The sequence below is a fragment of the Bombina bombina genome, chromosome 3 (genome assembly GCF_027579735.1).
Source record: "Bombina bombina isolate aBomBom1 chromosome 3, aBomBom1.pri, whole genome shotgun sequence".
Classification (NCBI taxonomy): Eukaryota; Metazoa; Chordata; class Amphibia; order Anura; family Bombinatoridae; genus Bombina; species Bombina bombina.
Window position 1 is genome coordinate 548,772,669 of NC_069501.1, and position 26,055 is coordinate 548,798,723.

Sequence of the window (26,055 nt, forward strand, 5' to 3'; positions counted from 1 at the left end):
TTGGGGGCGGAGTGGATAGCAGCTCGCTCCATGTCGGCGTGCAGACCGACTAAGTAAAGAACCTGCTCCCTCTCATAGCCTCATACCCCTATTGCTCGGGGGTTAGTGGGCCGCAGCAGGGCTCAGTCCCAGCAGGAGGTGGAAACCATATTGGCCGATAGAGCCTAGCGGGGGCACCGCTCACCCTACAAACATAGAATCACGCTCTAAGAATGAACTATATGGCCGGCTAAAACTTTTTCAGCACTCTTTAAGCTGGTGTGGCCAGCTGGACGGCATCAGCTATATCGGAGGGTACCTGTATTGGAGTGGCATCGCTGAAGAGGAGAGCGGTGTTGTCGGAAGCTCCAGTGCTTGCAGAGGTTCCGGAGGGCTGTACGTGGAGGTTCGGTCACGCTGCGGAGGGAGGTGCTGCTAGCGCGCGGAGGGATCCGGGCGTTGCGCGCCTCGCCAGCAGCATTGGGGATCAACCAGACAAGCCAGAAGGACCGGAGAAATAGAAGTCCTGTGCTGGAGACTACCTAAAGAGCACAAGGAGAAAATAGCGTATACGTACCTGCTTAAGCACACATCCTAACTGTTTAACGGAGACCGCAAGTATACATACTGTTGTTGAGTTCCTGGTAACTCGGCATATTTCTCCAGTGTTGTACTCTTTGAATAAGTTGTGACAAGATGCAGCAGTTACCGGAGCTAAATTAAGAGATATTGCAGTTATAGCGGCTAACTATCTATAGTTTGGGTTCATTTTGTTAACCCTGGAGAATTGGGTTATTTTCTACATATGACACAGGGCCCTAAGGGTTAGAACTATATTACAGCTGCTTACAATTTCCTGGGGTAAAAGTGTCCTGGCATGTATATTAACAAATGGCAAAAGGTCGGTAAGATCCAACTCAGGTGTGGAGTATAAAGACCCTCAGAGGAATTGGTTCAACTGGAAGGACTGTTGGGACTTATTACTAGCTTGATAAATGATAAATGTTTATGGTTGTCAGTTGAAAATGCTTAGTAACTTAGCTTGATATACACAGTGTATTTTAAAGGATAGTTATAACTCAATTGTGAGAGCAATTTTTCCCAGTTAAGACAGTTAAAATCAATTTACATTCCTCCTGAAAATACCTTTGGTTAGGTTTATATGCAACCTGAAGGAGCTTCTCAACAAGAGTAATAATTGCTATTGCTATTTAATTGCTCTCTTATAATAATTATCTTTCGTTCAGTGGGTAATATCATTACAAAGAGAAGGAAGGGAAGGGGAAAAAGGAGGAAGGGGAGAATATCTCTTTTTTTTTCTTTTTTAATTTTCAAGTGTGGGATCAGACTCATCCTCATATCACTCACTAGTCACATTTTTTTGGCAGGGGAACTGCCATAAGTATACATAGAAGTCTTTGTTTTGTATCTTTCTACATAACTCACAGTCACTTATAATTTAAACACTATATGCAAATTGATCACTTGTAGGATCCGGTTAGCTCGTTTCACAGTACTGTGGTTTTTTTCTTTTTTTTTTTTTTTTTTCAAGGTGTGTGGTTAATCGTCTCTCCTTAAGAGAGATCAGTGTGCTAGGAAGGCATTGGTATTAGTTTTTTTCACGGTTGCATTTCTTTGTTAGGTTTATCCACTTTTCAATTGTGGTTTTATTCACTGCATGGATAAGTTTGTATCCCAGGTCAGAGCTGGTTCTCCAAAGATGCCTGTGAAGTCAAAGGACAAAAAGGCCAAAATGGCCGATACTAGTATTGATGTACTAGCTGATATAAATCCATCAGCCATTGACACACAGGCTCTAGTTGGACAACTTACAGCCCTTTTTTCCCCCCAATTTGAGTTAATCAAGAAAGAACTAGGGACTATTGTAACAGAGATAGCGACTTTGTCTCTAGAAGTCAAACAGTTTTCCTACAGGATGTTGGAAACCGAGAATAGAATTTCTGATATAGAAGACCAGGTGAATAGTCAAGAGAGTTTAGTTCACAGCCAGGAAGCCAAGATCAAAAGTATTCAATTGCATCTGGAGGATCTGGAAGATCGCTCCAGACGCAAAAACATTAGGATCATTGGTTTACCAGAAATACCAGAATTTGATGATATCAGTAAATTTGTATCTATAACCTTACCATGGGCTCTGGGTGTACCAGCCCACTCTCTGCCACTCACAATTGAAAGGGCGCACAGAACTGGGCCTAAGAGAGCTGCAGAGACTGGGTCGATCAGACCTAGAATGGTAATTTGTAAATATTTGAAATTCCAGGACAAAGTGGAAATACTAAAATGTTATAAAAGTTCTGGCCCTATGATTTTCGGTAATAGCAAGATCCTTTTATTTCAGGATTTTTCCTCTGAAACTTCCTCTAGGAGGAAAGGGATGGCACCATATTGCACACAATTAATAAACAAAGGTTTAAATGCACGGTTACTGTATCCAGCAAGAATTGTAGTGGAAGTTGGAGGTGTAAGGCATAATCTTAATCAGATAGAGGAAGCTAAAACTTTTATCAAGAGATATAAAGGTAATCCTGACTTAGAGCTTAACTCAGCAGATAATCCACCTGGCTAGATTAGTTGAATTTAGGAGGCATCAGCTGGGTAAATTGCAAGGATGAAGGGAAATAAATGGAAATGTGCTGGCCGAATAATTTTATTTTTCCTTGTTGGTTCTTATGGTATAAATCGATGTATATACAGGGCGGTTGCCCTTCTTTCCTATTCTCCTTTTTCTCTCCTCCTCGGATTAGAATGCTATCGACAAAAGACAAAGGGTTAGAGATAGGGAGGAGGACAAAGAGGAATAGGTCATGACACTAGAAAGCATTAAGATTTTATCATGGAATGTTGGGGGGATTTCATCGCCAGCTAAGCGTAAACTAGTTATAAAGACCCTGGCGAAGCATAAACCTGACATAGTCCTTTTACAGGAGACCCACCTGAATGCGCAAGAAGCTGCAAAGCTTAAGTTTAAGTGGGTAGGGGAAGTAATTGCATCATCAGGGTCTATCAAGAAAGCTTGAGTGGCAATTTTAATTCACAAAAATCTTGAATATAAGATCATTAATTCAGATATAGACACATCTGCTAGATACATTATACTCCAAATTAGTATTAAAAATACCAAATTCATAGTTTGTAATATCTACGCCCCCAATAAATTTTCTTTGGAATTTTGGGAAAAAATTAAAGGTAAGGTTTATCCATCTAAAGCAGAGAATCTTGTGTTAGGGGGGGATTTTAATATGACTTTGCAACCAGTATTGGATTGATTTTCAAAAAGAAATATGGCATTATACAGGAGAGAGGCCAAATATTTGAAAAGTTTTTGTTATAAATTAAATTTGGTCGATATCTGGAGAGTGCAAAATCCTGACACATTGCAATATACGTGTGAATCTAAAGCTCACAGAACCTTCTCGAGAATCGATATTTTTCTGGTCTCGGAGGCTGTATCTATCTGGAAATTAGAGTCTGAAATCCATCAGATCCTGATTTCGGATCATGCAATAATATCATTGTCCTTTCCACCATGTGGAAAGAGGAATTCCAATAAAACAGTGTTTTCATTCCCCAGGCACCTATACACGGAATCCAGATTTTGTTCTTGGATTCGACAAAAATGGTTCGATTTCAGTAGGCTCAATGTCAGCTACAGAAATAAGGTGGAAATTTTCTGGGAAACATTAAAAGCGGTCTTGCGAGGGGAGATTCCAGCATATTTGAAGAGAAGGGATAAGATAATTAAAACAAGGGAGACACAATTATCTAATAAAGTTAAGAATGCATACAGGAACTTACAGATTGTTCCTTCGGAGGTTAATTGGGCTATATATTTAGAGTATAGGAAGGAAAGGGATATTTTTCTGAAACAAAGATCACAGGAGGAAGAATTAAGAATTAATAGACATTATAGAGGATTCAATGGATGTTCTGCTAAATATCTTGCGAGACTCACCAAATGTAGGAAAAAGAGCAATTTTATAGTTGCTGTTAAATACAATGAGGTTAGGTACATTGACAATCAGGAGATAGGTCAGGTGTTCTTCAATTATTATAAAAAATTATATTCTGCGGTTAATGTTAATCGATTTTCCCAGGAAACTTTTTGGGCTAAGGTTAAGACTCCAAAGTTATCTTCAGAAGATCTTGTTATACTTAATGAGCCAATTACTACTATTGAGATTAGCAAGGCTATTGACCAACTGAAGTTAAATAAAGCAGCAGGTCCTGACGGGTTCCCCGCAGAATTCTACAAATGTATGAAAGAAGAACTGATAGATGTATTAGAGAATCTATTTAATACTTATTATATTTCAGATAATTCTATTTCATCTTATTTCTCATCTGCAAACATTTCTCTTATTTATAAAAAAGGTAAAGACCCGGAGGATCCAGCAGCATATAGACCAATTTCGGTATTAAATACCGACTATAAAATATTAGCAGCCATTCTGGCGGCTAGATTATCTCGGTGCTTACAGGATCTTATACACCCTGATCAGTCAGGGTTTATGACCCAAAGGAACCCCATAAAGAATTTTCGTAAACTTGTCACCTTTTTAGACCATGCTTGGAATATTAGTCAGGAGGATGTAAAGCGGGAGATTCCAGATAGAGCGGTGCTTACTTTAGACGCAGTCAAAGCTTTTGATTCGATTATATGGGAACATCTATTTAGATCATTGAATGAGTTTGGGTTCAAGGGGAATTTTGTTCAATTTATTAATATAATTTATACAAAACCCATCTCATATCTCTTAATAAATGGATCTTGTTCTCCTCCCTTGGTTCTACAACAGGGCACGAGACAAGGGTGTCCTTTATCACCTTTATTGTTCAATATTGCACTTGAACCATTTGCAATCAGGTTAAGGGAGAGCTTATCTGGTATTCCGCTGGGTCCTTATAGACTCAAAGTACTGTTATACGCAGATGATATTTTAGTCTTCTTGGAGAACATCCATCGATCTCTTCCAACGTTACTGTGTTTGATGGAGGAGTTTAGCTCTTTCTCAGGCTACAAAGTTAACCTTGAAAAAAGTGAACTTATGTTTGTAGGGGAAGTTACTCCCCCACGGGTAGAACTACCATTTAAAATGGTGGACGTAATTAAATACTTAGGGTTATTATTACATAAGAATCCCAAATTATGGTACTCGGCAAATTATATCCCGGTGTTTCAGAAAATTAAACAAGATCTACAACTTTGGGCTTCTTTTCCCCTTGCTATTTCAGCAAGGGTTAATCTAATTAAAACTATTATTTTTCCCCGTTTATTGTACCCACTACAAAATCTACCCGTTTTCATTCCAAATAAGGATATTAGTAAATTAAATAGCGACATCTCCAAATTCTTATGGAGAGGAAAAAAACCGCGTATCGCTCTCCTAAAACTAAGACAGAAGTCCTCTAGCGGAGGTATGTCCCTTCCTGACATTAAGTTATACAATATTGCAACATTGGTCAAATTTGCCTTTGATTGGATGGCGGATTCAAATAGGGTTACCTCAGTTGAGGAAGAGTCTTTTATAATACAGCCTTTTTCTCTAAAAGCTATTCTTCATTGTAAGTTGCGACAGCTACCATCGAATGTGTCCTCCCTAATTTCATTTAAGAACATAGTGCAGGCATGGCACAAATTCTGTATTATGTTGGGTATAGATCCATACTACTCAGATTTCTTGCCCATAATGGGCAACCCGCAATTTATTCCGGGAATTTCTCAGAAAATTTTCAAAAAATGGAATGAAAAGGGCTTAAATTTAGTAAGGCAGATCTTCGATGATAATTATCAAATTTTAGATGTAGAATCGTTTTTTCAAGTGTTTGATCTTCCAAGATCTAACTTGTTTGCGTTTTTCCAGATTCAACATTTTATTTCCTCGCAAGGCTGGATCTTTCCTCTATCTACAACTTGGTCCGAGGTTAAAACAATTATACAGAAGTTTGCTAGAAAAGCCACTTCAATCTCCTTGATTTATGACATTATGTTATCCAAAGAAAGTCAAGTACTGATAGACAAACTGTGTGACTTTTGGTCACAGCGGGGAATAGTGACGGATTTCGAGACCATTGAAAAGAGTTTCTCTATGTTAAAGAAAAGCAGGGTTTCTGTGGGCTGGAGAGAATCACACGTTAAGTTTATCAATAATTATTATATGCCCCCTCAGAAAATTGCCAAATTCTACCCTACTAGATCAGGTAACTGTCCGAAATGTGCACATACTAGCGCCGACCTTCTCCACATGTTTTGGTTTTGCCCAAAAATCAATCAATTATGGTCAAAAGTTACTTACTGGTTCAATTTACATCTTAAAACATCAGTTTCGTTAGAATTGCAGGATGTGGTACTTCTAAAGGTAGTATCAAACACAGGGGACCATCCCGGGATCTATATTATTAATACTATAATCTTGGTAATTAGGCACCTTATTTTAAAATACTGGATATCAAGCAGAATCCCGGGGTTTAATGAGGTGGTAAAGGTTATACAAGAACAGATAGTTTTTGAATCTTATCATATGATGGATGCTTCAGAAAGGAGAGTCAGAAGTTTCCTTTCATCATGGGCCCCGTTTATTAAGTCTTATCCCTTTCCCATACAAAAACAAATTCTCTCTCCGTTTCTCTCTTCAGTCAGTTTTGCAGAATTAGTTTTATTAGGCATATTCCCATCTTCTTGGATTGACAGCAGACATGATATCAGAGTTTAAACTGGGTCCTACCCTATATAGGGGGAGAGAGGGGGGGAAAGGGGAGGAGGGGTGAGGGGGAGGAGGAGGAGGGACAGGAGAGAGTTTTTTTTTTTGTCCAGTTTTGTTTCATTTGGTTTTATAGGCATATTTTGCCTGTTGTGTTTGGGTTATTGTGGTTGGGGGTGGAAAAAAAAAAAAAGGGGACATCAAGGAAATAATTTGAGGATGTTTGTATACTTTTATATCAATAAGTTCAAGATTTGAATTTATTTTGTTTTTTGTATAATCATTGTATATTGACATCGATGTATTGTAAAACTTAATTTGGATGTTCAACTATTAAATAAATATAATAAAAAAAAAAAAAAAAAAAGTTATTAACTATTTAATAACTACCTAGCTAAAATAAAGACAAAAGTACCTGTAAAATAAAACCTAACCTAAGTTACAATTAGACCTAAGACTACACTATAATTAAATTAATTCCCTAAATTAAATAAAATAATCTAAAGTACAAACAAAAACAAACACTAAATTACAGAAAATAATAAACAAATTACAAGATTTTTAAACTAATTACACCTAATCTAATCCCCCTAACAAAATAAAAAAGCCTCCCCAAAATCAAAAAAAGCCCTACCCTACACTAAATTACAAATAGCCCTTAAAAGTGCCTTTTGTGGGGCATTGCCCCAAAGTAATCAGCTCTTTTACCTTTTAAAAAAATTACAAATCCCCCCAACATTAAAACCCATCACCCACACAACCAACCCTACTCTAAAACCGACCCAATCCCCCCTTAAAAAAACCTAATACTAACCCGTTGAAGATCACCTTACCGGGAGACGTCTTCATCCAAGCCGGGCAGAAGTGGTCCTCCAGACGGGCAGAAGTCTTCATCCAGACGGCATCTTCTATCTTCATCTATCCGGCGTGGAGCAGGTCCATCTTCAAGACATCCGACGCAGAGCATCCTCTTCTTCCGACGGCTACGACTGAATGAAGGTACCTTTAAGTGACGTCATCCAAGATGGCGTCCCTTCAATTCCGATTGGCTGAGAATCAGCCAATCGGAATTAAGGTAGAAAAAATCCTATTGGCTGATTGGATCAGCCAATAGGATTGAAGTTCAATCCTATTGGCTGATCCAATCAGCCAATAGGATTGAGCTGGCATTCTATTGGCTGTTCCAATCAGTCAATAGAATGTGAGCTCAATCCTATTGGCTGATTTACAGGTACGTTTGTCTTTATTTTAGCTAGGTAGTTATTAAATAGATAATAACTATTTAATAACTATTCTACCTAGTTAAAATAAATGCAAACTTGCCTATAAAATAAAAAAATAAACCCTAAGCTAGCTACAATGTAACTATTAGTTATATTGTAGTTATCTTAGGGTTTATTTTAGGTGTCGGCGATGTTGGGGGCAGCAGATTAGGGGTTCATAAGTATAATGTAGGTGGCGGCGGTGTCCGGAGCGGCAGATTAGGGGTTAATCAATAAAATGTAGGTGTCGGCGATGTTGGGGGCGACAGATTAGGGGTTAATAAGTGTAAGATTAGGGGTGTTTAGACTCGGGGTTCATGGTAGGGTGTTAGGTGTAGACATAAATGTATTTTCCCCATAGGAATCAATGGGGCTGCGTTAGGTGCTAAACGCTGCTTTTTTTCATGCCTATGGGGAAATCGTGCATGAGCACGTTCAGCCAGCTCACCGCTAACATAAGCAGCGCTGGTATTGAGGTGAGATGTGGAGCAAAATTTTGCTCTACGATCACTTTTTTGCGGTTAACGCCGGGTTTGTAAAAACCCGTAATACTAGCACTGTCTGTAAGTGAGCAGTGAGCATAAACTGCTTGTTAGCACCGCATAGCTTCTAACGCAAAACTCGTAATCTAGGCGTAAATAAATAACTAAATATGAAATTATTAATTTATTTAAAGGGACATGTAGGTGTTTATATAACAGATCCGTTGTTGTTTAATATTGTTTAGTGTAATGTATTAATGACTTCCAACAGCATGATACATTTAACATCCATTATAACTGCAATTACCCTAATTGCCTTCAGCTCGTTCTGCAGTGCTTTTTCTATTTCTGAAGAAGGACGTCCAATCAGAAACTGTATTTCCCCTCTTATTGAAAATGGAGGCTCACACTCGCTTGCTTCACTGAAAGGTATTGCATTTTTTGATAGACCTTTCACACTCTACTAGAGGGCCCTGACGAGAGTTGCACTGTTGTAGTCGGCTCTTATGAGGGTGATCTACAAACTGCTGGGCTCATAGGCTTACATGCTAAGGGGTTCAAGGGGATAGCAATGGAGTTGGGAAAGGTTAGTGCAGGTTGTATGCATCCCTGAATAGTAGAGTCTTTAGGGAGCACTTGAAGCTTTCAAAACTAGGGTAGAGTCTTGTGGAGCGAGGCAGAGAGTTCCACAAGATGGGAGCCAGTCTGGAGAAGTCCTGTATACGGGAATGTGAGGAGGTAACAAGAGAGGAGGAGAGTAGGAGATTGTGAGTAGAGCAAAGGGGTCAGGAAGGAGAGTATCTGGAGACAGGTCCTGAGATGTAGGGGGGGGAGCAGTTAAGGGCTTTGTATGTCAGAGTGAGAATTTTGTGTTTAAGCCTGGAGACAAGAGGAAGCCAGTGGCAGAGAGGTGCAGCAGATGGGAGAGTGACGAGAAAGGAAGATGAGCCTGACAGAGGCATTCATTATGGATTGTAAAGGAGCTAGGCAGCAGCTAGGGAGACCAGAGAGGATGGAGTTGCAATAGTCGAGGCAGAAAAGAGAGAGTGGATTAAAACCTTAGTTGTGTCTTGTGCAAGGAAATGTCTACATCTAATTATGTTTTTAAGGTGGAAGCGGCAGGCTTTAGCCAAGGACTGAATGTGAGGAGTGGAAGAAAGATCTGAGTCAAGTTTTACCCCAAGACATCGAGCATGTGGGGTAGGGGTAATGATGGATTTATTGACAGTTATAGAGAAGTTGGGGGTTCAGATTTTTGAAGAAGGGGGGAAAATAAGGAGCTCAGTTTTGGAGAGATTTACCTTAAAGGGACACTCAAGTCAAAATTAAACTTCATGATTGAGATACAGCATGCAATTTTAAACAACTTTCCAATTTACTTCCATTAACAAAATGTGCACAGTCTTTTTATATTTACACTTTTTGAGTGACCAACTCCTACTGAGCATGTGCAAGAATTCACAGCATATACGTATATGCATTTGTGATTGGCTGATGGCTTTCACATGATACAGTGGGAGTGGAAATAGACATAACTTTGCAATTTATTTAACAAAAATCTACTACTCATTTGAAGTTCAGACTAAGTGCTATTGCATTGTCTTCTTATCATGTATTTGTTGATTATGCAAATCTACAGTGTTGACTGGTCCTTTAAGGTAGTGAAAGGACATCCAAGATGAGATATGAGAAAGACAGTTAGTGACACGGGTTTGCAAGAAAGAAAATAGGTCTGGTGACGAGAGGTAGATTTTGGTGTCATTGGCATAGAAAATGATAATGAAACCTGTGGGACTTGATTAAGGAACCTAATGATGAGGTATAGATTGAGAAGAGAAATAACAAGGGCTCAGTGGAAGCAGAAATGGAAGTGTGCGCTTTAATTTTCACTAGTAGCAACTAGTACAGCTTCTTAAATGGCTGTGTAGCCAACCTTGATTAAACAGAAAAAAGGTTATGGTAAGCATGGGTATACTGTAGGCCTAGTAATAACAAAAATAAACTGCATCATGCTATGGGAAGACTTTAAATACACTACATCAATCAATATGAAAGAAAGTTACAGAATTCGGTACAAATACACATGCTTATTTGCATGACAAGAATAGTGAAAATGTTTTTTCAATAAGAAATTACTAATGTATGTGTTCTGCTCAGTTGTGATGAGGGCATTATAAGAAACAAGAGCCTATGGAGGGCCCTAGTTGGGGAAAGCCCCAAACAAGTGAATAAATCATGCTGTAGTACCTTTGCTACAATTACACAGATATAGAAAAAAACAATTTATGAAGGAAAAAAAGCAAATACATGTAATAAAAAGAAAGACATAGGGCTATATTACAAGTAGAAGTCATAAATATTAGCAATATTGTGCCTTAGCATTGCTTTTGGAAAATCAATAGTGCTTCCATTTTTGTGCTCAAATTATTAGTCCCAAGTTATTATTTTTTTCATCAAATAGTGAGTATCAACAAGTCATTGAAATTACCCTCCTGACCACTAGGAGGAGGCAAAATATACCCCAACACACCAGAGCTTTAAATCTCTCCAACTTCCCATGATCCACTGTCATTTTCTTTTTTCTCCTTGATGAGAACTGAGGTGAACATTGAAGTGTAGATCTATTTATCGTTTAGAGGGGTCCTCTAACTGATCTGAGGCCCATTTCCTCGCTTAGAGGGGTAGATAAGAAGTTTTCCAACTTGCAGTGAAAAATCTTTTCTCAATGTCACAGGCATTCCAGATGAAATATGGACGTATATCTACCAATCCCCTGGTCTACAATGAGCTGCTCCTAGTGCAATTGGAGGGCTCAAAAATTAAATCTGGCGAATGGAACTGCATGTAAGGCAACCACCATGAGGCCCACAACATTCATTTTCTGTGCAACGGAAGGGAGAGTATTCAGCTGCAGAAGGGCACATGCGTGTTGCAGCTTCAGTCTTTGGTTATTTGTTCTGGCTCTGATCAGAATTAAACCAGTTATTCGTCCAGTTTCTCCTCCTTGGAATCTTAATCTGGTTTTGATGGTTCTTCAAGCTTTTCCGTTTGAGCCAATGCATGATTCAGACCTTTAGCCATTATCCTGGAAGTTTTTTTTTTTTTTCTCTATTTCTTCAGTTAGAGGTGTTTCTGAGATTTCAGCTTTTTATGATTTTTCTTCAGAATAAGGCTGTTCTTCACACTAGCTATTTCTTTCTTCCTTCGTTAAGTATTTACAGATACTATTAACCAGGAATATGTCTCCATTTTCTTGGTAGCCTTTGTTGAAGGAGCACCAATGGCATGCATTATTGGAAGCTAGCTGAACACATTGGTAAGCCAATGACGAGGCATATATGTGCTTCCAGCTCCTGAGTCTACCTAGGTATGATTTTTAACAAAGGATACCAAGAGAACTAATCATATTAGATAATAGAAGTAACATGGGAAGTTGTTTAAAATTGTATACTCATGAAGGAACATATTTGAGTTTTATTTCCCTTTAAATACACACTAGCAGGTAAAATTAAACATTGGGAATACATTAAAGGGAGAAAATGTTAGAGTATAATGTTCCTTTAATTCCAAATAAACCTAAGTAGGTCACTGCCACAGCTAACTGTCACTGCTATGTTTATGCCATCTTGCTTTTACTGGATTCAAAATGTGCATTCCCTACTTTGCACAAGTAAAAATTTAAATTTGTCACACAATGTTCTAGTCATTCTTAAAGTAGCTGATTACTAGGTCACCCTGACATGCAATGTGATATGTCAAATTATACAGGCTGCAAGCCAACCAAGCTTGGCAAATATAGTTAACTTTCTAAATGTAGACAGTTTCAAGTTAAAGCATCAGCAATGGAGCAGTTATATAGATGACCTACCAAGATCAGGCTTGCCACTCTACACACCATACACAGTGCATAACTAATGCAAACAGTGCAGTGCCACTATGTTAAACACACTCTTTTATCTCTCAGGAAGCTACAGATATCGCTGGTGGATCCAGTTGAATTGAAGTGTCTGTCTGGGGAGTGGTTCTGTGATCTGAGGGCCACACGTCCTTGGGGCCAACTGCGAGGTGTTGACATTGTGCGGGCTTCCATCAGAAGGAAGAAGAAACCAAAAGGTGGTCTAGTATTCTTTTAACACACAACCAGTTACTGTCTCCCATTGTGATAAAGATATTCTAAAGATTTATGTGGTAATCTTTGGAACCTGTATAAGCAAATAATAGTCATTTAAATTTCTGTAGCTTTTTTTGTTGTTGCTTTGAGCTGTAAAACAGTCCACACTCCAAACAGAAATTTGAATATACAGTGAATATACAGTATATATTTAAACTGTGCACGTGGAGGTAGCAAAGGAGTGCCACACAGCAACATACAATACTAGTAACACATGACTTACTGCAAAAAGGAGAATCTGCTTTGTTTTCTCAGTAGAGAGGCCACATTTTTGTTATACTGAATAAATGTGCACAATAATATTTCTTTTTGCTGTGAGTTTTGTGAGAGAGTAGGTCATTTTCATTTAACTTCCATTGCTAAACTGCATTGCCTGTGCATTTTGTTGCAGTCTACGCTTACGTTTAGACCAAACTTGTCCAACGTAAGGCCCAGAGTCCACAATTATGCTGTTTATCTGGCTCTGCACTAAGTTTTACCTCTATGATTACCTGTATCAAAGTCCCTGCAGACTGCCCCTTATATCAGTCTTTTTTATAGCTTTTTACAATCTTTACAATTTTAGCCAATTAGTGCTGGTTCTTGTGAACCCATTATAATTCTCCAGAGGAGTGAGCACAATGTTATCTATATGGCACACATGAACTAGCACTGGCTGGCTGAAGTGCAAGATTTAAAAAAAAAAAAACTACTAACTGGCCTTCCTCTCTCCCACTTCTCCCCCCTTCAATCCATCCTAAATGCCTCTACCAGGCTTATCCATCTTTCTTGAAGCTCTGTATCTGCTGCACCTCTCTGCAAGTCCCTTTACTGGCTCCCCATTCACAGCAGAATTAAATTAAAAATTCTCACCCTGACCTACAAAGCCCTCACCAATGCTGCCCACCCTCACCTGCCCTCACTAATCAACAAATATACTCCAGCCCGACCCCTAAGGTCCAACAAAGACCTGCTCCTTGCATCTTCTACCATCAACTCCTCCCATGCTAGACTGCAGGACTTTTCTCGTGCAGCATCAACCCTCTGGAACGCACTTCCTCCTGCTATGCGACTTTCCCCCAATCTGTCCTTCTTTAAACACTCCCTAAAGACATTTTTGTTCATGGAAGTCTATCACCCAACTCAGTAACGTAATGAATTCCACTTGCCTAATAGTTGCCTTCATCTAACTGTACTAATATCATTCTCACCCTTTGCAGTCCCTACCTCCTGTTTCTCACTCTCCTACCCTTCTAGATTGTAATATCCCACGGGAATAAGGCCCTCAATTCCTTCTGTATTGTTTGATAAATGTTGTCCCCATGGACAGTACTGCAGAATTAGTTGGCAGTTTATAAATAAAGAATAATAATAATATTTAAAAAAGAAAAAAAAAACATGAAGATAAGGGGGGACCAGTTGGGGCTTAGAAAAAGACTATTTTAGAGGTTATAAAGTATATTAATATAACATTGTTGGTTGTGCAAACGTATGGGTAGTAAAGGTGATATCTATTGTTTTAATTAATAAAAAAAATCAAGTAGACTGTCCCTTTAAGGGTCTTTATTTATATGTAAGTTTGTTACACATATTTTGTTAAAATACTGCCCATTTGAAGTTTGTCTTTAGAGACAAATTTATTTTATTTTGTAAAGAGAATCTATAGACTTTGTTCATTTATCAAGTTTCTAAAACGATATAAAATTTAGATTGCTTTTAAAACTTATACAGGGAATGCAGAATTATTAGGCAAGTTGTATTTTTGAGGATTAATTTTATTATTGAACAACAACCATGTTCTCAATGAACCCAAAAAACTCATTAATATCAAAGCTGAATAGTTTTGGAAGTAGTTTTTAGTTTGTTTTTAGTTATAGCTATTTTAAGGGGATATCTGTGTGTGCAGGTGACTATTACTGTGCATAATTATTAGGCAACTTAACAAAAAACAAATATATACCCATTTCAATTATTTATTTTTACCAGTGAAACCAATATAACATCTCAACATTCACAAATATACATTTCTGACATTCAAAAACAAAACAAAAACAAATCAGTGGCCAATATAGCCACCTTTCTTTGCAAGGACACTCAAAAGCCTGCCATCCATGGATTCTGTCAGTGTTTTGATCTGTTCACCATCAACATTGCGTGCAGCAGCAACCACAGCCTCCCAGACACTGTTCAGAGAGGTGTACTGTTTTCCCTCCTTGTAAATCTCACATTTGATGATGTACCACAGGTTCTCAATGGGGTTCAAATCAGGTGAACAAGGAGGCCATGTCATTAGATTTTCTTCTTTTATACCCTTTCTTGCCAGTCACGCTGTGGAGTACTTGGACGCGTGTGATGGAGCATTGTCCTGCATGAAAATCATGTTTTTCTTGAAGGAAGCAGAATTCTTCCTGTACCACTGCTTGAAGAAGGTGTCTTCCAGAAACTGGCTGTAGGACTGGGAGTTGAGCTTGACTCCATCCTCAACCCGAAAAGGCCCCACAAGCTCATCTTTGATGATACCAGCCCAAACCAGTACTCCACCTCCACCTTGCTGGCGTCTGAGTCGGACTGGAGCTCTCTGCCCTTTACCAATCCAGCCACGGGCCCATCCATCTGGCCCATCAAGACTCACTCTCATTTCATCAGTCCATAAAACCTTAGAAAAATCAGTCTTGAGATATTTCTTGGCCCAGTCTTGACGTTTCAGCTTGTGTGTCTTGTTCAGTGGTGGTCGTCTTTCAGCCTTTCTTACCTTGGCCATGTCTCTGAGTATTGCACACCTTGTGCTTTTGGGCACTCCAGTGATGTTGCAGCTCTGAAATATGGCCAAACTGGTGGCAAGTGGCATCTTGGCAGCTGCACGCTTGACTTTTCTCAGTTCATGGGCAGTTATTTTGCGCCTTGGTTTTTCCACACGCTTCTTGCGACCCTGTTGACTATTTTGAATGAAACGCTTGATTGTTCGATGATCACGCTTCAGAAGCTTTGCAATTTTAAGAGTGCTGCATCCCTCTGCAAGATATCTCACTATTTTTTACTTTTCTGAGCCTGTCAAGTCCTTCTTTTGACCCATTTTGCCAAAGGAAAGGAAGTTGCCTAATAATTATGCACACCTGATATAGGGTGTTGATGTCATTAGACCACACCCCTTCTCATTACAGAGATGCACATCACCTAATATGCTTAATTGGTAGTAGGCTTTCGAGCCTATACAGCTTGGAGTAAGACAACATGCATAAAGAAGATGATGTGGTCAAAATACTCATTTGCCTAATAATTCTGCACTCCCTGTACAAGGAAATCGAAATACAAAATCTATTCTTCCTCTTCCATTATCAAATTGCCCACAGTTTTTCTAAATGCACACTTTCTGAGGCATCAGCTGCTACTTAACATGTGCAAGGGTTCACAGTGTAAACATATACGAATCTGTGATTGGCTGATGGTTGTCACGTGATACAAGGGGCCAGAAAGTTAAAGGAAATTTTGAAATTTGTTACAAAAAAATCCATCGCTCAGTACTTTTTGATTATGCAATTCAGCTGTATTTAGTGGTCCTTTACATCCTCTTTAATTGTGCACATATTCAAAATGATATTTACGTTTACTGTCCTGTAAAGGGCCTTTTTTTTTTTAAGGTGCTTAAAAATAATAGGCTGGAGCTGTATAACCCCTATTATTATCATTATTATTGTTATTATTATTACTATTATCAGTTATTTATGTAGTACTAAATGCAAAAAATTTACTTTCCCCAGAAATAAAGTAATAAAGTATGTTTTATAGAACTTAGCAGTAGGAGAGACATTGATAAATCGGCCCCCTTGTAAGTTTTTATCTCTGTCATACATATCAAAGGATACATAGATTAAGTAATGTAATAGTTATTTCATTTTTCAGGTGAATGGGATATGTACTGGGCTCAGGGCAACCCAGAAGTAAGAAGTGAGCAGAAAAGTGATGGACCAGAGGATGAAGACCTATGGGAACCTGCAACAAGGTGCAGTGAGACAAACTGAACACTAGTAGTCACACTGAAAAAGGCAAGAGGCATATGAGTATAGGTATAACTACTTGCGGTTCAGGAGGCGTATTTGCTTGCAGTGTCACAGCTGCAGGTGCTGGTTATAGTTTCATGCATGTGCAGCTGCAGAATGTGTTAAACAGAGGTAGACAGCAAAAAAAAAATCCCTGAGCATAACAATATAATTTGCAACATGTACAGCAAGAAAGAGTCTATTGCTTTGCACATAAGCTGCACATTATTTAAAAAAAAAATGGGGACTCACTGGAATCAAGTGTGACTTCCGTGGGTGTTTAAATCTATATATAAAGAGCAAAATTCTGGAGTGTGAGTCAATCTGAACCTACCCACTTCTGAACACCTATGGTTTGCTTGTAACGTTGATAAAGTCTCTTGTGTTGGAAGGAACATTGGTACCATGGAATAGCACTATAAATTAATTTTACACATGAAGTCAAGAAGTTGTGCATTTTCATTGGTTGGAAGTCTGTCTGCTGTCCCTGCTGCAGATACTTCCATCAGGACAAGTGTTCTGGTTTAAGGTTCTTTGACTACAGGGATTCTCACGTCTTTCTAAGGTCTGCATTTCAATTAGACGAGCTGTGCAAAAAACATTCGGCTAGATTTAGAGTTTTGCGTTAGAAGGGGTGCGTTAGCTACGCATGTTTTCCCCCCCCGCACCTTTTAAATAACGCTGGTACTTAGAGTTCTCTGAAGGGCTGCGTTAGGCTCCAAAAAGAGAGCGTAGAGCATAATTTACTGCCACTTCAACTCTAAATACCAGCGTTGCTTACGGACGCGGCCAGCTTAAAAAACGTGCTCATGCACGATTCCTCCATAGGAAACAATGGGGCAGTTTGAGCTGAAAAAAAACCTAACACCTGCAAAAAAGCAGCGTTCAGCTCCTAACGCAGCCCCATTGTTTCCTATGGGGAAACACTTCCTATGTCTGCACCTAACACCCTAACATGTACCCTGAGTCTAAACACCCCTAATCTTACACTTATTAACCCCTAATCTGCCGCCCCCACTATCGCTGACCCCTGCATATTATTATTAACCCCTAATCTGCCGCTCCGTACACCGCCGCAATCTACATTATAGCTATGTACCCCTAATCTGCTGCCCCTAACATTGCAGACCCCTATATTATATTTATTAACCCCTAATCTGCCGCCCCCAACATCGCCGCTACCTTACCTACACTTATTAACCCCTAATCTGCCGACCGGACCTCGCCGCTGCTCTAATAAATGTATTAACCCCTAAAGCTAAGTCTAACCCTAACCCTAACACCCCCCTAAGTTAAATATAATTTAAATCTAACAAAATATAATAAATCTTATTAAATAAATTATTCCTATTTAAAGCTAAATACTTACCTGTAAAATAAACCCTAATATAGCTACAATATAAATAATAATTACATTGTAGCTATTTTAGGATTTATATTTATTTTACAGGCAACTTTGTATTTATTTTAACTAGGTACAATAGCTATTAAATAGTTAATAACTATTTAATAGCTACCTAGTTAAAATAATTACAAAATGACCTGTAAAATAAATCCTAACCTAAGTTACAATTAAACCTAACACTACACTATCAATAAATTAATTAAATAAACTACCTACAATTACCTACAATTAAATAAACTATACTAAATTCCAAAAAAAAAAAAACACTAAATTACAAAAAATAAAAAAAATTACAAGAATTTTAAACTAATTACACCTACTCTAAGCCCCCTAAAAAAATAACAAAGCCCCCCAAAATAAAAAAAATGCTCTACCCTATTCTAGCTTTAAATAGGATTAATTTTTTTTTAATAAGATTTAATTTATTTAATTAGAATAAAATTATATTTAACTTAGGGGGGTGTTAGGGTTAGGGTTAGACTTAGCTTTAGGGGTTAATACATTTATTAGAGCAGCGGCAAGGTCCGGTCGGCAGATTAGGGGTTAATAAGTGTAGGTAGGTAGCGGCGACGTTGCGGGGGGGGCAGATTAGGGGTTAATAAATATTATGTAGGTGTCGGCGATGTTAGGGGCAGCAGATTAGGGGTACATAGGGATAATGTAGGTGGCGGCAGTGTGCGGTCGGCAGATTAGGGGTTAAAAAATTTAATTATAGTGGTGGCGATGTGGGGGGCCTCGGTTTAGGGGTGCATAGGTAGTTTATGGGTGTTATTGTACTTTAGAGCACAGTAGTTAAGAGATTTATAAACCGGCGTTAGCCCATAAAGCTCTTAACTTCTGACTTTTTCTGCGGCTGGAGTCTTGTCGGTAGAGTTCTAACGCTCACTTCAGCCAAGACTCTAAATACTGGCGTTAGAAAGAACCCATTGAAAAGATAGGATACGCAATTGGCGTAAGGGGATCTGCGGTATGGAAAAGTCACAGCTGGAAAGTGAGCGTTAGACCCTTTCCTGACTGATTCTAAATACCAGCGGGCGGTAAAAAACAGCGTTAGGACCCCTTAACGCTGGTTTTGACAGCTAACGTAGAACTCTAAATCTAGGCGATTGTTTTGCAGCTCAGGGGATTTTGGCCTGGTTTAATCCAACAGAAGTGATACTAGTAAAACTACTCACGTTATGTTTATTATATAAAAGCAAAAGCTGCTTATTTATTTTTTTAAAAGTTATAACGAATGGGTATTTTTTGTAGGGAATTTGCCTTATGTATTTCTAAACAGGTTTTTTCACTTAAAGGGGCATAAAAGTGCAAAACGGAAAAAAGCTTCATGTGTTAGAGAATTTTATTATTGCACTATTGCTTGTATGTAACTGCCTATAACAAGAGGCATATATACATAACCACCAATCACCAGCTAGATCCCAGTAATGCATTGCTGTAGTGAATATGTACATATGCTTTTCAACAAAATATACTAAGGCCTAGATTTGGAGTTTGGCGTTAGCCGTGAAAACCAGCGTTAGAGGCTCCTAACGCTGGTTTTAGGCTACCTCCGGTATTTGGAGTCACTCAAAATAGGGTCTAACGCTCACTTTTCAGCCGCGACTTTTCCATACCGCAGATCCCCTTACGTAAATTGCGTATCCTATCTTTTCAATGGGATCTTTCTAACTCCGGTATTTAGAGTCGTGTCTGAAGTGAGCGTTAGACATCTAACGACAAAACTCCAGCCGCAGGAAAAAAGTCAGTAGTTAAGAGCTTTCTGGGCTAACGCCGGTTTATAAAGCTCTTAACTACTGTGCTCTAAAGTACACTAACACCCATAAACTACCTATGTACCCCTAAACCGAGGTCCCCCCACATCGCCGCCACTCGATTAAATTTTTTTAACCCCTAATCTACGTTATACTTATGTACCCCTAATCTGCTGCCCCTAACACCGCCGACCCCTGTATTATATTTATTAACCCCTAACCTGCCCCCCACAACGTCGCCTCCACCTACCTACACTTATTAACCCCTAATCTGCCGACCGCAAAGCGCCGCCACCTACGTTATCCTTATGTACCCCTAATCTGCTGCCCCTAACACCGCCGACCCCTATATTATATTTATTAACCCCTAATCTGCCCCCCACAACGTCGCAGCCAGCTACCTACAATAATTAACCCCTAATCTGCCGACCGCAAAGCGCTGCCACCTACTTTATCCTTATGTACCTCTAATCTGCTGCCACTAACACCGCCGACCCCTATATTATATTTATTAACCCCTAATCTGCCCCCCTCAACGTCGCCTCCACCTGCCTACACTTATTAACCCCTAATCTGCTGACCGGAGCTCACCGCTATTCTAATAAATGTATTAACCCCTAAAGCTAAGTCTAACCCTAACACTAACACCCCCCTAAATTAAATATAATTTTAATCTAACGAAATTAATTAACTCTTATTAAATAAATTATTCCTATTTAAAGATAAATACTTACCTGTAAAATAAATCCTAATATAGCTACAATATAAATTATAATTACATTGTAGCTATTTTAGGATTAATATTTATTTGACAGGCAACTTTGTAATTATTTTAACCAGGTACAATAGCTATTAAATAGTTAAGAACTATTTAATAGCTACCTAGTTAAAATAATTACAAAATTACCTGTAAAATAAATCCTAACCTAAGTTTCAATTAAACCTAACACTATACTATCAATAAATTAATTAAATAAAATTTAAACAACAAAAAAAGATAGACAAATATTGGGGCATCTGTAAATGTCCCAAAAAAGCAAGGGATAAAAAAGCACACGAAAAGTTATTTTGAAACAATCCAATTTCTTTATTTAACTGTCCCACTTCACATTCAGTGTTTAATCTGTTCCTCCGGGCTGCAGTAGTTAGAGGAACTTCTTACAATTTAAAATACAAATTCAAAACAAAAGCAGTACATAAAGCTATCAAAAAATCTCAATCCCTACGCATACGTATGCAGACTAAAGAAGTACAAGACTATAGGATAACATATGTGAAAATCATGCACACAATGTCTAAATGCAAGACACTACTAAATTATCCTAAAATGTCAGACTCACAGCATACCATATTGAAAATGAACAAAAACAACTTAACAGTCCATTTTCCCACTGTTTAGTGTATATATGAAAGCCATATACTGAAACTACACAGCATGTGTCGGTAGATGATAGACCGCAACAGGATCTGCTGCACACTAGGTCAAAAAACCGATCCACAACTTGTATAATTTTAGGACAGTACTTATCTTCCGAAGTATAGTTGCGATGGTGCTTTTCCTTGCTGATCCGTGATTCCTCGGCGTGTGACGTAATCCCCAATGGGGGTGGTCAACTCGTCACTGCAACTCCAATTGGTTCCTAGTACCTGAATCTATATCCATTGGTCCAGGAGAAACCAAATGAGAATAGACCAACCGCAACTCTGTATCTCCTTGTCAGGACACCCACGATGGGTATCAAGCTTTCTTGTTGACAAGTGAAAGTACTTGGGAAATAAAGCACCGCTTTTTATAAGCTGTCCTCAGGCTCCAAAAATCGATTCCTAAAATCAGTTCACAGATACAACATCCATGCGCTATTGTTTCAGCGCAGATTCACAACTCCCAGGCTTGTTCTGTTTATTAGGATACTTCCAAAGACAGCAGTATAGGCTTTATTAAATGCTGGATTGAGACTTCCGCTTTAATGTATCACCACAGATACCTCAGACAGTATTTAGCTTATCCAAGGTGTAATACACATAGTGCCAACGCACGTTTCACCCCCTCCAGAGCATGTGTCCCAGGGGTTCATCAGGGCATACTGAATCCATACCGGACATCCTCTTTATAGGGCATACCTGATTACTCACAGGTGATTCTCATACACAGTCTCGCCCACATTTCGTTTAGAGAACTGTATCCTGTGAATAGCCAGGGGCCCTTAAAGGGATATTTACATACAAATAGATTACAACATTTATTTTAAATTCTACTTTCAAATTGTGCAAGGAATGAAAAATCTTCATTATTGAGCAAGCATTTTAAAATTTCACCCTCATTCCTAGGTAACGTCTTAGCTCTATTTGCACATAGAAATTACTCCAAAATAAATGGCAAGCATCCTGTCAGATTTGTTTTGCTTTCTTATAGAAAGCTTTTATATTCCAATTTATCATTTAGACCTACTGGTAATCTTGTCCCTAACCTATATATCCATTTGGTCTCTTTCTGTAAAAGGACTTTATCGTTGTTACCACCTCGTCCATTCGTAATCCCTTTGTCAATGATTATGAATTTTAAGGAATCTATGTTGCTATTGTGCATATCACAGAAATGTCTAGCAACATTTGTGTCTCTAGAGTGGAGGATGTCATCTCTGTGCTCTTGTACCCGGTCCTTTACCATCCTCTTAGTTTTTACAACGTAAAAGACCGGGCACGAACACCGTAAGAGATAGACCACCCCCTCAGACTTGCAATTGAAAAAAAATCTTATATCAAAGACTTTATTTTCTTGCACCGAGAATTGTTTAGTGCTATCCATGTGGGCACAGTATACACAGTGCCCACATGGATAGCTACCTTTTATTCCCTTATCTTTTCGTAACCAGTCAGCATCAGAAGGTCCTCTGACAAACTGACTTTTTACCAGCTTATCTCGTAGGCTCTGTGCCTTCCTGGCTGCCATTTGAGGTATATCTCCTATAGCCTGTCTCACTTTCTCATCCAAGGTGAGAATGTGCCAATTCCTTTTCATAGACAATCTAATATTGTTCCATTGATCATTATACATTGAGATAAATCTAATCTGATTTCCCTCAGTTTTTATCTTTTCTCCATACAGTAGATCATCCCTCGACATTTTTCTAGCCTTCCAAAGGGATTTCTTAAGACATTTGTTTGAATATCCCCTTTGAAGGAATCTCTCCTTCATTTGCTGGGCATGAATGTCAAATTTTGAAAGTGAGGAGCAGTTCCTTCTTAGGCGAAGGAACTGCCCATATGGTATTCCTCTTTTCAAATGATTAGGGTGGCTACTATTAGCATGGAGAATACTATTAGTGGCATTTTTCTTTCGATAATTCTCAGTCACTATTTTCAAACCTTCTTTTTTCAGGGTTATGTCTAGGAAATTCAGTTCCCTTTCACTTGTTTCTGATGTGAGGAAGATGTTCCTGTCATTGTGGTTCAGTGTGGAAACAAAGATATTGAATTCCTCTACTGTTCCATCCCACAAGACTAGAACATCGTCCACATATCTAACCCACATCAGCACCTTTTCATCAAAAGTGCCGACATGTTGTTCGAAAATATCAGATTCCCATGACCCCAAATGGAGACATGCATAAGTGGGGGCACATACTGCCCCCATTGCAGTTCCGCGTATTTGGCGGAATACCTGTCCATCAAAAGAAAAAACATTATTTTTTAGAATAAACTCCAGAAGCACCATCATAAATTCTGTGTGTTCCATATATGCTGGACCCCTTGTTTCAAGGAATCTTTTGATGGCTATTAAGCCCACATTATGGGGAATGGAAGAGTAAAGGCTCTCCACATCTAAGGAAGCTAAAATGGTTTTTTCTCCCACTACCACACCATCCAGTTTTTTTAACAAATCTGTTGTATCCTTAACATATGATGGTAATGTTAGAAGGAAGGGGCGCAGATGTTTATCTACATACTCCCCAATTTTTTCCGTTATACTGCCGATCCCCGAAACAATCGGTCTCCCTGGGGGACATTGCATATTTTTATGCAATTTCGGCAGTATATAGAAAACTGGCATGACAGGAAATTTAGGATACATAAATTTGAACTCATTTTGACTAATTGTTCCCTTACTTCTAGCATCATTAAGTATCCTAAACAAAGAATTTTGAATATGTGCAAATGGGTTACTGCTTAGCTTTTCATATTGGTTCTTGTCATGAAGTTGGCGCTTAACTTCATTAACATACAAATGTTCATCAAGAATTACCAGATTCCCCCCCTTATCAGCGGGCTTCATCACCAGACCTCTAGCCAACATCAGTTCTTTTAAAGCCTTCCTCTCTCTAGGCTCCAAGTTATCACTCTCCTGTCGTTGTGTTAGATTTTCAATCTCTTTCTCCATTTTTTTAACAAACAGGTTGACAGCTGGGACCAAAGATAGAGAAGGCATAAATTCTGACTTAGGTTTGAATACGTATTTTTGGTCTGTTATACTTGTGCTAGGTGGATTTTCTATTGTGAGTTCTTGCTCATTTTCTGCCAGGAGTGACTCTAAGTCACTAAGGGCTATTTGGTCTCTTAGGTCTAAATTACTAGTACTATCTGATTTTGATCTCATAATTACTGATAGCTCTATTTTTCTTGCAAAAAGATGGAGGTCTTTTATAACCTCAAACCTATCTAATTTTGCAGTGGGACAAAAAGACAGGCCTTTTTTTTAAAAATTTTTTATCAATATAGTTGGCTAAGCTGGCGTTTTCTGCCTTAATTTTAAGTTGTCTATTTAAGAGATACCTATATCTTCTAAAGGCACTAAAAATAGTTACAGCTTCTTCACTTGTCTCATCATTACCACTAATCAATCCAAGATGGCGTCCCTCGAATTCCGATTGGCTGATAGGATTCTATCAGCCAATCGGAATTAAGGTAGGAATATTCTGATTGGCTGATGGAATCAGCCAATCAGAATCAAGTTCAATCCGATTGGCTGATCCAATCAGATTGAGCTCGCATTCTATTGGCTGATCGGAACAGCCAATAGAATGCGAGCTCAATCTGATTGGCTGATTGGATCAGCCAATCGGATTGAACTTGATTCTGATTGGCTGATTCCATCAGCCAATCAGAATATTCCTACCTTAATTCCGATTGGCTGATAGAATCCTATCAGCCAATCGGAATTCGAGGGACGCCAACTTGGATGACGTCCCTTAAAGGAACCATCATTCGGCTAGTAGGCGTCGGGAGAAGAGGATGTTCCGCGTCAGATGGAAGATGATGGCTCCCGAAGAAAGAAGATTGAAGATGCCGTTGATAGAAGACTTCATTCGGATCATGGACCTCTTCAGCTCCCGCTTGGATGAAGACTTCATCCGGATCATGGACCTCTTCAGCTCCCGCTTGGATGAAGACTTCAGCCGGATCATGGACCTCTTCAGCCCCCCGCTTGGGCTTGGATCAGGACATCGGAGGAGCTCTTCAGGACGGATCGGTGAACCTGGTATGGTGAAGATAAGGTAGGAAGATCTTCAGGGGCTTAGTGTTAGGTTTATTTAAGGGGGGTTTGGGTTAGATTAGGGGTATGTGGGTGGTGGGTTGTAATGTTGGGGGGGGGGGGTATTGTATGGGGTTTTTTTTACAGGCAAAAGAGCTGAACTGCTTGGGGCATGCCCCGCAAAGGGCCCTGTTCAGGGCTGGTAAGGTTAAAGAGCTTTGAACGTTAGTAATTTAGAATAGGGTAGGGCATTTTGTTATTTTGGGGGTCTTTGTTATTTTATTAGGGGGCTTAGAGTAGGTGTAATTAGTTTAAAATTGTTGTAATATTTTTCTTATGTTTGTAAATATTTTTTTATTTTTTGTAACTTAGTTCTTTTTTATTTTTTGTACTTTAGTTAGTTTATTTCATTGTAGTTATTTGTAGGAATTGTATTTAATTTATTGATAGTGTAGTGTTAGGTTTAATTGTAGGTAATTGTAGGTATTTTATTTAATTAATTTAATGATAGTATAGTGTTAGGTTTAATTGTAACTTAGGTTAGGATTTATTTTACAGGTAATTTTGAAATTATTTTAACTAGGTAGCTATTAAATAGTTCTTAACTATTTAATAGCTATTGTACCTGGTTAAAATAATTACAAAGTTGCCTGTCAAATAAATATTAATCCTAAAATAGCTATAATATAATTATAATTTATATTGTAGCTATATTAGGATTTATTTTACAGGTAAGTATTTAGCTTTAAATAGGAATAATTTATTTAATAAGAGATAATTAATTTCGTTAGATGTAA

At 38.6% G+C, this 26,055-nt stretch overlaps 1 protein-coding gene across 3 annotated transcripts in view; it reads left to right on the forward strand.

The window, feature by feature from the left end:
* Positions 1–26,055, forward strand: part of SYTL1 (synaptotagmin like 1) — a 136,890-nt gene that overhangs the window by 13,795 nt on the left and 97,040 nt on the right. For 2 of the 3 annotated variants that reach the window (XM_053707056.1, XM_053707058.1), the window contains 2 exons: positions 12,407–12,555; positions 16,493–16,592. In XM_053707056.1, the coding sequence (XP_053563031.1) occupies positions 12,407–12,555; positions 16,493–16,592 (249 nt within the window). The remainder of the gene's footprint in view (positions 1–12,406; positions 12,556–16,492; positions 16,593–26,055) is intronic. The other variant, XM_053707057.1, reaches the window with a different exon arrangement.